General features: G+C 41.3%; 1 protein-coding gene across 2 annotated transcripts in view; it reads right to left on the bottom strand.

The window, feature by feature from the left end:
• The window catches only part of Tmem117 (transmembrane protein 117), a 462,083-nt gene that overhangs the window by 73,988 nt on the left and 374,271 nt on the right, over nucleotides 1-13,824 (bottom strand). For both annotated transcript variants that reach the window (NM_001271239.1, XM_063264145.1), the window contains one exon: nucleotides 11,966-12,125. In NM_001271239.1, the coding sequence (NP_001258168.1) occupies nucleotides 11,966-12,125 (160 nt within the window). The remainder of the gene's footprint in view (nucleotides 1-11,965; nucleotides 12,126-13,824) is intronic.

Raw genomic sequence — 13,824 nt, 5'->3', positions numbered from 1 at the left:
GTATCAAAGAAGCTTTAAACATATTTACATGTCTTCCTTCCCTCAGATCCAGTACTGACAACTCACTCTTTTTGCAGGGCTCGAGCAAGTTTCAATGCATGTATACACAGAAATATTTTCCTTAAAACAACGCTTTTAAACTGGACTTATACTTTCTTACAGATGAGGGGATGTGGAATCATTCAGGCTACAAGCAGAGAACAGTGAAGGGTACCAAAGCACTACAGATTTTGAAAATTAACAATTATTCAAAGACAGTCCGTTCTTCATTTAAACATTTGCCTCACTGAGCCAATCTCAGAAGATACATGGAGGATTGTGTGGTGGATGCTAGCGCTCAGACAGAAAGCATCTCGTTACCACGGACCATCTGAGCATCTCTGAGCCATCTCAGAGCAGCACCAGGTACCAGGAGACTAGGCTATTAAATGCCAGCTTCCCCACAGTAGCTCCTCTGACATGAGTCACTGAGCCCCTTTATTCTAATTATGACCCTGCCATAGCTCACTCCTTCCCTCTCTCCACCCAGGACATTATAGAGATTTTCCTAGTTAAAAACTGGAATTTTATGAGATTTTCTGTTTCACGGTCTCCCATTTTCATTATTAAGGCCTATAAAACCTCCTTCCTCATCAAATAAACCACAATTTAAAATGGTTATTGCAGGGGATGCTGTGAATATATTTAAAGATACTTTTACCACTAATCTTAAAACTTTGAGTCCATATCAAGATATATAACACAAACCGACGGGATTGTTAATGTGTGGTAATTTGTCACTGAAAGCAGATGAGTGTTGCTCTGTGAATTAATGAAGCATTATGGATTACGACTGAATCACAGCCTTGAGACCTTTGGGACTTTAATTCACTTGGCGTATGTTTTCTCTCACCATTGTAGAAGTTTTCATTATATTTAAGCAATTTTGAGGATCAGATTTTTATATTAATAGAGTTGCTTTAGACACACGCACACAAAGAACATTGGGTTTAACCAGCAAAGTACTTGCCAAACAAGCATGGATACCCAACCCTGAGCCCTACTGTCCACAATAGACAAAGCTGGGTATTATGGCACACATCTGCAATCCCAGCAATGGAGAAGTGGAGAAAGGAGGATTCCTAGGGATTGGTAGGAATCTAGTCTAGTCTAATCTCATCGGTAACATGTGATTTTAATGAGAGACTGTCTCAAAACACGGTGGATAATGATTGATAAAGACACATGACATCACCTCTGGCACACATCACACACCTACATGTATGCACATGCAGCTGCACATATACAGAAGAAAACCACATGGATGTGATCGAAGGCTGCTGACAGTGTGAACTGAGGCCTACGTTATAAGAAGGTAGAAACACAGGAGGTACCTAGCAGGAGCATAAAATCGGATCGCTCAAAGATGGACGTGAATGTGTGATTTTTGGATAATTATAAGGGTAGTGTTGGCTCAGTGTTGGTAAGTGACAGCTGAGGGGTAGATGACAGGGACTCCCCCTGGAAATATGCTTGCCCCCATGCAGAACAATGAGAGAATGCTAACGTGTGTCCCCATTACATCCACGTGCCACTGGGTTTTTGTCAAAGTGACACAAACAGCTATATTTGAGAAAGGGATATCTCTTTTTGCTTGGTTGGTTGTTTTCTTTTGTTTGGAAGGGGAACTCTCAACCGAGAAAGTGTCTTTCTGAGAAGGAACCATAGGCAAGTCTGAGGTACTATCTTGACTAAAGGTTGATATGTGAGGGCCCACCCCATGGCAGTCAGTGCTCTCTCTGCAGAGGTGGTCCTGAGTTGTCTAAGAAAGCCATGAAGTTGTCTAATGTGGACCAAGCCATGAAGAACACGCCAGTAGGCACTTTCCCCCTGAGGTCTGTGCTTCAGTTTCTACCTCTAGGGTCCTGCTCTGATTTTTCTCAGTGATGGGGTGTGACCTAAGAGTTGCAAGATGGAATAAAGCCTTTCTTCTTCCAAGTTGCTTTTGGTCATGGTGTCACAGCAATAAAACCTAAGATAAAGTATACGCGCACACACACACGCACACATGTACACACACATGTACACACATACACACATGCATACATACACATACACACACATACACACATACACACACACATACACACACACATGTACACACACATACACACACATACATGCACGTGCACACATACACATACACACACATACATGCATATACACACACACATGTACACACATACACACATGCATACATACACATACATACACAGCTACATACACATGCATACACACATATACACACACATACACACGTGCATACACACACATACATACACACATACATTACACACACATACATACACACATACATACACACATACATACACATATACACACACATATACACACACAAACATACAACACACATACATACACATGCACACATGCATACACACATATACACACACATACACACGTGCATACACACATACATACACACATACATTACACACACATACATACACACATACATACACATATACACACACATATACACACACAAACATACAACACACCTACATACACATGTACACATGCATACACACACATACACACACACACACACACACCTAGGTACATGTTAATTTGGTAAGACTTAGCACTGCATGACTTAAGGAGAATCTCTTACTCAGGATCTGCCAGCAGAGATTGCTTCCAGCTTCTTGTTTCCTTTCTCCTTCCCACAGTGCCCCGTCTCCTGGGCTAGTGCTCTACTCTGCACCCAGGAATCACCTATAGGGCCTTGAGATGCCTCTGCAGCCATATCCATCACACTGCCTATTAAACGAAAAGTCTTCCTGGCATCAACCCTCTGTACAAGGACCCGGAGAAAAGAACACTTTTCCACGGTTCCATTAACACATGTATTTGCGCATTGAGGTATTATGCCATAATACTTTGTTTTAAGCCGTTCTCATAGTTTATATCTTACTTAACTTAAAAATAAATGTACTAAGCTATTGAAATCAAAGATTAAATATATGACAAGCATCACAGTCATAATTACCATCTGAAAAGAATATTTATCAAAATGCATTTTCATCAAAATTATAGGAAAATGTAAATACATATTTTGCTTTATTTCTTCAGTTTCTCTCTTTCTCTGCTCATAAAGACATGTGTGCACACAGAGCCACATGTATCAGGAGTGATATATATATATGTAAAATAAATGTGAAAGTTTTTAAAAGTTACCCAGTCTCACCACCCGCAATGAACTTTGAACGTCGTGAACAGTTAGAGCATTTCTGAAGTCCCGCAGTACACACCCCCTGTAACTTGGCGTGAGTGCAATACTCACTTACAAAAGTGAGACCCAGGAACTGTGAGCTCAGAGGCATCGCGATGAGGCTCGGTAAGAAGTTAGACTTCTAGAACAATCCTACCCCACTCCCCAGTGACTGATGCCACTAGATGCTGATGGAGGAGCCAGGAGCCAGCAGCATTAAGCAGTAACCAGAAAGTCCTACGTCATGTGGCTGTGACAGTGAGGAGCACCTGTGCAGGTGGAAATCACTAGATTTCGGACACCACTGTGCACCGCTGAATAAGAAGCTTCAGGTTTGCTAACGAGAAAGTGAAGCTTTGTCCAAGGTCTGGTGATTCTAGGACCAAGACGGGGAGAAAAACCCCACTAACGCAATGCTTAGCTTGCAGGTTACGGCTGTGGTACCTTGTTTCCCAGACTGCAACCTCATCGTCCATAATGGCATGACAGCTTGCCTCAGAGAAGCGGGGATAGCCATTTTAACACAAAAACTGACAGAGGGATAAATTGATTTTCTTCCACTGGTGCTGTAAAGTTTCATTTGAGGCGTTTGAGATAGGCTCTTACGACATAGGCTTGGATGGCTCGGAGCTGGCTGCACAGACCAAGCCGACCTTGGTGTTGTACAATTTTGAGCTCATCTTATACGTTAACTATAACAAATCATCATGAAATAGGTGTTGGGAAAAATTTGGAATCCTATACATCAGAAAATAAATTCCTAAAAATGAAGTGACTTAACCAACCTCCTGGTCACTAAGAAATATAGACTTCTGGAGTCTGATGTCAGAATATCCCCAGAACACCCATTACCCACTGGGTGCTTTGTTTTACACTGGCTTCAATCTAATGTTCCTAACAGTACAAGGTCCTGAAAACATATGGGTTTTGGAGCCCAAGGAGGCTGTTTTTGTAATAATCATTTTGCTGATTCCAGACTCTATCTGGTGTCTGATATGACACAAAATATTCTTGCTAGCAAAATTGTAAATCATGACAGCCATTCATACCTAAGGTTTTGACGTGCTTAAATATGGTTTGTCTAGCACGCACGCCTCACTACATTTCTATTCTGCTGTCCTCCTTCCTCTCACCTTAGCGTCAGTGTGTCCCCTGGCACTGCTCTGCCACCCAGAAACTTTGGTTGTCACCTATGCTAAGAAGGGTTCTTACTATGGAGCCCTGGTTTTGGACCTATACTTAGACCTAGACCTTGAGCCTGTAGCTGGTGTCGCTCCCTGCTGTTCTCCTCATGACCCCCGAGGAAACGGGACCAGATTTGGAAATGACCTGGGAGATCCAGGTCCTCATCAGGATCTACTGACTGTTCGTGCCTGTTGAATTATAGACCCTCCCTAGGCTGCTACAGTTGTCAAACTCAGGATGTGATTGCAGTCTTAAATGCTCCCTCTACTCTAAACTTCTGTCTAAAAAGAGATCTCTCTAAAAATGTAAGGCATGAGTTAAAATAAAGACTGAATTATAGAGGATGGTTGGACTGCTTCCATGACTAACCCTGGCTTACAAATGTGCTTTTGTGATCTGTTCTTTGACTTTATGAGTATATCTTTAAGATTAGTTCAAGAGCCCATAGAAAGGTCCTATATTCCTTGCACTGTCCAATGAAAGTACTATGCAGGGGGAGAGGGAATGGGATAGGGGAGTTGTAGAGGGGAAACCGGAAAAGGGGATAACATTTGTAATGTAAATAAATAAAATATCAAATAGATAGTTAGATAGATGGATGGATGGATAGATAGATAGATAGACAGACAGACAGACAGACAGGAAAGTACTAACACAGAACTGGGCCATTCAAACTGGGAGATGATCTTTGAGATGAGTGTTGGTCGTTAGGGGTCATCTCTAGGCTCACATGCACAATTCTGACCTCAAGTGCAGCCACTCAGATGCAGTATGAGGCAAGAGCCTGCCCCTGAGGATGCACGATAGAATACGTGAGTCAACAGGGCACATTTAACATGAGATAGCAGTGGTGCACGGTAAGCCATAGCCACCACACACACCGCACCATGGTACATGGCAGAGAGGACTGGGGTTAGAGCTGAACTACCCTCTCAGGGTAACGGCCAGATGACAGCACAGAAAATAACATGTCTTTCAGGCTGACACATCTGGTGGCATCTGTAACTAGCTGCCTCCATGTAGCGGTGGTAAAACCACTGTTCATTTGCTATTGCACGGAATCCATGTTTCCAGCTCCTAAGTCATGATCTTGTCCTCTTTAAGAAAACCAAGGGGACTGAAGCTTTTGGTTTTGAGGTAAAACTTGAATAAGTCTTTATTTCTCATTTTCTTAATCAAATCTTATAGTCATCCAAGTTACATTCCTCCCCCATTTTGAAAGATTTTCCCTGATCCCAATAATCCCTCGCAGAACTTACTGGCCATTTAAAAGCTACCCAATATTATGTATTGAACAGATTATTAATTTCACTTTCAACTGAATTCACTTATTACCACAGTACTCTTGATACGATCCTGACACACGCACTCCCCAGCACCCTGTCTTAGTTTGCCGTCTATTGCAGTAATAAAGCAATGTCCAAGACCAACATGGGGGAGAAAGGGTTTATTTTACACACATAGCACAGGCCCATCACTGAGGGAAGCCACACAGGAACTCAAAGCCATGCTTACTATTGTGCTCAACCTGCCTTCTTAACCAACCTGAACCATCTGTCCAGGAGTAGCACCGACCCCAGTGGGCTTCTGCTCTTGTTTATCAAGAAAATGCCACACAGACTTGCCAACAGGCCATGTGGCAGAGGGATTTTCTCAGCTGATGTCCCTCTTCCCATGACTGTAGCCAGGGTACCTCACAATGGTGATCCTAACTTACCAGTTGGTTCTACTGCTTGGAGACCAATCACTGGGGCTATTCAGAATAGGATTCCCTGCTACCACACTCATTGAACTCGCTCTCTCTTCCCACTAGGTCAGAAGTTTTGTGGCAAGAGCAAAACGGTGTCAATAAACAAGGTTAGAGTTCAGCCCATGGCTGTGTACAATGAGCAGAGTAGCCATGTACTACGAATCTAGGTATTGCTAAGTGTGTGAGCCCCTTGCTTCAGGCCATCCTTGGGACTGAAGACAGGGGTGGGAGCATCTTCATAGTAGCAGAGGGAGGTGGAGAGGGGTGGGAGATGGGGGTTGGGAGATGGGGGATGGGAGAGGGGGGAAAGGGGATAACATTCGAAATGTAAATATATGAAATATCCAATAAAAATTTTGTTAAAAATAAATGAATAGATGAACAAATAATAAAACCGAAACAGAGCTATAAACATTAAAAATAGAAGAAATCACGATCATACCGTTTTCAGATAGGCGTGCAAGGATTGTATGGGTAACACCATGACGTAAAGCACATGTGAAGGAAAATTCAAACCACTTAGAAGTTACATAAAACACCCCTACCCAAAGAGCACATTAAGTCAGCGTAGACAGAAACTTGCTCCATTCTTTGCAAATTTCCCATAAAGCAAAAGCAGTTGTAGATAATTTATTCTGAAATGTAATTCAGTTTATCAAAGCGCCCTGGCTATTTAATTAAAAGACGTCTACGCTTGTTGCTCTAGCCTATGTTATGAAATGAGTCTGCTTGGTAACGCAGTAAGCTCAGGAGGAGTGTTCTGGTAAAGTTGGATCAGTACGAATTTCAAAATAAAGTCTTAACAAAAGTCACTGTGTGTATTTTTAACTGTCAACCTGCTTCTCAGAACCACGCATAAAACAGAGAACACATTTCAAATTGGTTACATAAGGAAATTATTTGTGGAATGTCATTTCCATAATTAGTACTTTAGTGAATTAAGAATTGTTCCTGAGTAAGTCGCTTATAATCAAGTGCTTTCTGACCAAAGGGTCTTTTAAAGTGCATAACTGTGTAAATTATTCCTATTTTATTTTGATATCCAATCACTGTAAGATAACACTTCACTAAGAATGGCCTAAGAATATATTACCATTTGTTCATGCACGCACTGTTTACAAACCCTTTACCTCTTGAAAGATCTCACACCACTTGGCTCTTGTGAAATGATGATACTTTCATTCTGTTATTGATTCTTCCATTCAGCAAAATGGTTATGACATAAAGCAATGGATTAATAAAGATGAACTGTGTAAGAATAAAGCTACTGGTTAAACAGTTTCCTTTCTGGAAAGGTATTGTAGGAAATACCTGTTACAAAGATGATAGGCAAGCATACAAATGCATTTCAAAGAGGTGCATTAAAAAGATGTGTCAACCCTACAAGGATTTACCAACTGTTGTCCTCTGAACTTTCTTTCTTTTTTTTAGCAGTCTGTCCTCTGCATGGCTTCTCACTACCTTGGTGCACACAAACCTAAGCTATGTATAGATGTGAATACATACATGCATACATGTGTGTGAGTGGGTGACATATAAGTAGGTTTCTATTATCAACTTCTAGGTCTTTCTTCCTTTGTTTCTGTTAAAATATCATTTTACTTTATTTTATCTGTCATACAATAATTATACCTACTTACAGGGTTTATTAGACATTATGATATATGCATAAATTGTGTGACTATTTAAGTAGAGCTCATTCTGGATTCGCCTCACATGTGTATCATTCTTTTATGGTGAGAACCATCAAATCTACCCTCGTCAGCAACTGCAGAACACAATGCATTCTTAACTATGGCAACCATGTTGAGTAATAGACCCCCCAAGGCCTACACTCTTGTCAGCAACTACAGAACACATAATGCATTCTGAACTATGCCTACCGTGTTGAGTAATAGACCCCCAAAGCCTGCTGCTCCTGTCTAACTGATGGGCCCTATTCTTTCACCAACATCTCCATTTCCCTCTCTACCCACCATTCCACAAGCCATGTACTTCAGCCCATCTTTTGTCTTTGGTCAAATGCTCTACCATGATTCTGACCTATTACTTGAAATATGAAAGTAGATTATTAAGTTTTACAAGCATTTTCAAATATATGTGATATTTTTGGGCTCTTGCACGAGGAAGGACACATAGAAATGAAACAGATGTGACTCTCGCTTTGAGGAGTTCAACAAATTATTGGGGAACCATCACTGCTAGGAATGCTGTCAAAGTCATCCTGAGGAACTCTCCTTTCAGTCTCTTCTTAAAGGGATCCTGTCATTCCTATTTCTAATCAGTATGTGTTTTCTGTGTGTTTCTACTGCTGCTCTGTTGATGAGACCTTTAATACGTCATATATAAAAGATGACATATCACCATGTAAACCTGCCCCCTCCCTTTTCCTACAGAGATGGGATCCTATTGTTTTTTGTGTGGTGCTGGGCATGAAACCTAGGGACCTACACAGGTTTAACCACTGAGCTCTACCACTGAGCTACAAGCCTAGTTAGTCTCTTGACTGCCTTCTTTTAGTATGGCTTATTCCTAAAGCATTCTCAACTTTCTTAAAGCAATCATTGGTTTCAAGCACATATCGCTTAGAACTCAAATTGGTTATCCATAGAATGATACACAATTTCTTCACATATTTTGTCAGTCCTATCAGTGGTGGGACTTCAGTGTGAAGTATACTTGCACTATTTCGGGATGTCTGAGCATTGCCTCATGTAGAGTTAATCTTTCTGAGCACTAATATTAAAGGAGAATTCCCTGGAATATTAAGCCATATCCATCCAGGATTAACCCAGCTTCAGTAGGCACCTAGTCTCAAAATCACACAGCTATGAAAGGGCAAACCTGGGGTTGCAATCCTAGAAGCCAGATTCCAGTGCTCAGACTCTTAATCTTCTTGCTCTACTAACCAGAGGACGGGCAATGGTTTACTAAGCAATAGTAGCCTGGGGCTCACTACCATCTAAGCTGTTAAAGTACACCTGTGTATATAGTCACAGAAACCCTCCCATTGCTGCCTCTGCTTCCCGTGCACTTTTTAAGCAGCCGCCATTAGATTACATCCATCTAGTTAGACTATTTAATTGTCTCTATAAAAGTCTCTCTTACCAATTCTCCTGAGTCCAGTTATGTAAAGCGTCTATGGGTAGTGAGTACAAATGGAAACTGAAGAATGGACATACACTTTCTACTTGTCTATTCTGCAATCTGTTTCAACTCCTTTTGTCTTCTATCCACCCTTTATCAACTGATCAGAAAGAGAGGGCAGCGCAGTGCAGGCTGCAAACTGAACACTCGAGCCATGGAATGAGGGAAAGCATGGGGAATGAAGGATGTCACCAGGGACAGTAAAGAGAATGTGGGATTAAAGTTTCTTAAGACAGAAATTCTCTTTAAACTTCACTCATGTCATATAACACATTAATCTTACGAGTCATGCGTCATATCCTGGAATCTGCTTTTGTCTTACTTCTGATTACTTTACCCAAACCATAGAGAATGTGAAACAAGTACTTTTAATGATGAATGTAGAAAATCCTATTTCATGAATATACACAAAATAATAACATCTCCTCCAAAAGATGCATCCTTGTTCTACTATTTTTTTTAACTCATTTCTTAAAAAATTAAACCTTTATAGAAATAGCATCACAGGAGAGACTTGACCTGCTTTCTGTTGATTCAGTCTCCTCTTTGAAGAGACAGTGGTGTTCTTCCTCCTGTGATGCCCTTGGTGTCCCTATAAGGCGGGCCCCCCATCCCCCTCTGATGAAACTGCACTGGCAGCTTCAGATTACTTGCAGCCAATGTGGTTGAAATTGAGTTATTCCTCAGTACAGACACTTGATCTTGTCCACTGGTCTCCGGCAACTGTGGACCCGTCAGCATCTTTACTGGCTGTACATTTTTATGTGTTAAAAATAAAAAGGTCTAAAATGCCTTTTGTGTTGCAGTCCTGCTCTCTCTGTGAGTATAAACCCTAGCTAGCTTTCCTTTAATCTGTTTGTCTTTATTGGGCACTTTTTGAATGAACCTATAATTTGTACAAATTCTAACATCGTGTCTGTCCACTTGAAGTCCTTGGCTTTCGTGAACTTGCTTGGAGGAAGACTTACAATTTGCATAAGCACAGAAGAAGGGAAAGATTTCAGTGTCATTCAGAGAAGGAGCAGCACGCAAATCTGAACAAACCAAAGAGGACAATAGTCTGTCTGGATGCTTGCACCTTTGACTCTAAAACGGGCTTAGGGAGGTACCAGTGGGACAGTTAACCAGAGTGAGAATTTAACATTAGAAAGAATATTAATTAGGAAGCAGAATAAGGTAAAATGGACTTGATACAGTACTAGGTGACATATTATTGCATAACTTAAAGACTCAAATTGGAGCTCTGTAGAATAGGTCCTACAGCTAATGCAGTACAGAATAGAGCCCAGCGATGATGTCTGACCTCATGCCCAAGGCTCTCCCTACTATGCTAGTATCTTGCAGAGAATGAAAAAAATAGCATTATCTGTTTCTAGAAGAGAGAAAAGTTTTCAAGCTTAGGTCTTCAGATAGTTTTAAACTATAATGTATTTTAAAATACAACCCATTAGAAGCAGTGATACACTGTAAGTACCACATAGAAGCCAATGCCCAGGATATGTAACCAAACAAAACACTATTGTTCTGTTTTTCAACAACACAATAGCTCCCATAAAGGCCCCTCTTTGCCTCTAGAAACAAAAAAACCAATCTGCTATCCTGCAAAATCTCACATAAATTCAGAACACAATGGAGTTTCCTTCCCCTTTGGCAACGGCAGCCATTGTTCTCATGACTTATAGAGCTCAGGAGGGGAAACAAAACTGCCTTATGAAAGCAATACGAAAATGTCTAGCAAATGGATAGACATTTAATGAGCAAGATAAAGCACCAAGAAATAGCAGACGTCTCCTTCTGTCTCTTTTCAAAAGAATACTCCTACACTCCAAACACTCACTCCAGCAGCCATCACCAGTCACACTCACTGGCACGATGATGTTTTACAGAAATATCTATTGCTAAGCGGGGTGGAAGCGCTGGTTACGTGAAATGGAAGTGTCTCTGGTGAATACTGAAAATGATCATTTTCATAACCACTTTCACTCCATTTCCACGGCTGCAACCCCGGGTTGCTTTGACAACTGCTTTTCTCTGTGTTGCTGGCTTGCTACCATTTTGATCTTTGAGTTCTCTGCTAACCAAATGACAGTTACGGGCAGGGAAGGGGGGTTATTTTTGTCTTGTTTTGCTTCTTGCATCATCCCTGCATAATAATAATAATAATAATAATAATAATAATAATGATAATGATAATGATAATGATAATAATAATAATAATACGTTATTTCCAGGTCCCACCCAATGATATTCATAAAATGAATTCTCTCTGTAACCCCTCCTTCTCTCCCTCTCTTCCTCTCCCTCCCTGTCCCCTTTCAGGCACATGCGCGCACACGCTCACGCGCGCATACGCATGCGCACGCACACAGAGAGAGAGAGAGAGAGAGAGAGAGAGAGAGAGAGAGAGAGAGAGAGACGCACACACACACACACACGCACACACACACACCAGTTGTCCTTTCTGCTCAGGAAAGCTCCTGAGGAACTGAACAGAGAAAGGCCCCATTAATCACAACTGTAGCTAAGTCCTCCTCGAGACTCGAAGAGCCCATGCTTACACCGAGAAGAAAGCGGAGACTTCAGAGAGAATGGGGAACACGGGCACTCACCTGCATCACGATAAGGAGGTCAAAGACCAAGATGAAAGAAGCGAGGAAGGCCCTGGAAACCTCATCACTGGGCAAAAATCCACGGTTCAGTTTGTCCCAGCTGATCCAGTCGGTTGTGATGACAAGTACCACCACGGAGGTCAGGGTGAAGAGGACAGTCCTGCAATGAACGAGGTACTCGTCACACAAAGATGCCCGCAAGAGCTGGTTGTCTCTGCTCCACCAATGTCTATAAACACCCGCCCCAAAGTGCAGTCTCCCAGGGATGAGAAAAGTATGCCAACTGGGTATTTTCTTTAAAAAAAAAAAAAAAACAATAAATTATGGTAGCGTTTCTTCCAAGAGATCCCCTGAAGAACATCATGGACTGTGAAAGAAATGCTAAGAATAAAATGATTAATAACAACCTTGGTTAGTTTAATTAATGTCCCAAAGAGAACCCTATGTAGTTTCCACTACAGTCACACTTTTAACTGAGGTTCTGGAACGAGTATACATGAATACACAGGTCGCTGGTAAAAGGTGAGTGGCCCCTGGATTCCACTGGCTCTTCAGCTTGACCACAGACAGCTAGCCTCTTAACTATAAATACAGAGTGTGGAAGGCCTGTTGCCTCACGACCAATCCTCATTGCTTAGAACACATTCCCTGTTCTATTCTTACTAGTCTTCATAGTGCCCTGAAAATATTACGAGTTATCCTTAGGATTTAGTAAGTACTTGTCAAAATTAAGCTTTCTATAAAATAGTCAAATTACCTTTTGTTAATAAGTAGTCTTGAAATGTGTGTGCTGAGATTTACTCTAGAAGAAAACTATCCAGATTGAAGTTGAGCTTCTATATGTCACCAGGATATCATTTGAAACTATGTAAAGAAGGCAGGACTACATATCTGGATAAATTGAATCAGAAAGAAATAAGTACTAGAAAGAAAAAAGGGTAAGGAAGAAACAAAGAAACAAAGGAAGGAAGGGAGGGAGTGGGGAGGTACGGAGAGAAGGTGAGAGGGAAACAAGAAAAACACAAATATGGAATAAAGCCACAGAATATATATCCATTTTGTTCACAAAGAATTTTAAGTTAATATTTTATTAACTCTTTGAGAATTTCATACAATATACTTTAATCATAGCCACTTCTCCTCCCTACATATTTAGTCTTCAAGTTTTCTCTTTTAAAATTTATTTATTTTTAAAAACTACCAAATATTGACCTCAATTTATGTAGCCCTAAGTACTTTGGGAGTAAGGCCTGCCCTGGGGTTGGGTCTGCCCTGAGGTGGGGTCTGCCCTGGGGTTGGGTCTGCCCTGGGGTTGGGTCTGCCCTGGGGTTGGGTCTGCCCTGGGGTTGGGTCTGCTCTGGGGTTGGGTCTGCTCTGGGGGTTAGGCCTGCCCTGTGTTTGACATCAATAAAAACTGATTCTCTTCTCTCAGCAACTGCTCTGCTCTGCTCCTCAACTGGCCTGGGATTTCATCCCCACCCATTCCACTCCTTCAAGTTGGGATTTGGTCTTGAGCTTGTGGAGGTCTTGTGACTACTGTTGAAGGTGGTGTTAGTTTAACACACGTATCTGCCCTATTGGGTCTAGAAAACAGTATTTCCTGGAAGTTGGCCACCACAGTGTTCCTACAATCTTTCCGCTCCCTCCTCTGTGAAGATTCCTGAGCCTTGAGGAAAGTCCTGTGATATATACATAACAACTTTTAATAACCAACACCTCAAAATGAGTAATAAGAATCTTCCTGGAAGTCCCTTTCAATTGCAAATGGATAAAATCTGCACATTAGATTTCTTGAAATCTCCTTGTTCCTTTTCTATGAACTCCATCTGAAACAAGTCATACTTTGATATAATGAATAT

The sequence above is a fragment of the Rattus norvegicus genome, chromosome 7, assembly GCF_036323735.1.
Source record: "Rattus norvegicus strain BN/NHsdMcwi chromosome 7, GRCr8, whole genome shotgun sequence".
Classification (NCBI taxonomy): domain Eukaryota; kingdom Metazoa; phylum Chordata; class Mammalia; order Rodentia; family Muridae; genus Rattus; species Rattus norvegicus.
The sequence above is the reverse complement of the archived record's forward strand: the minus strand, read 5'-3'. Positions and strand labels throughout refer to the sequence as shown.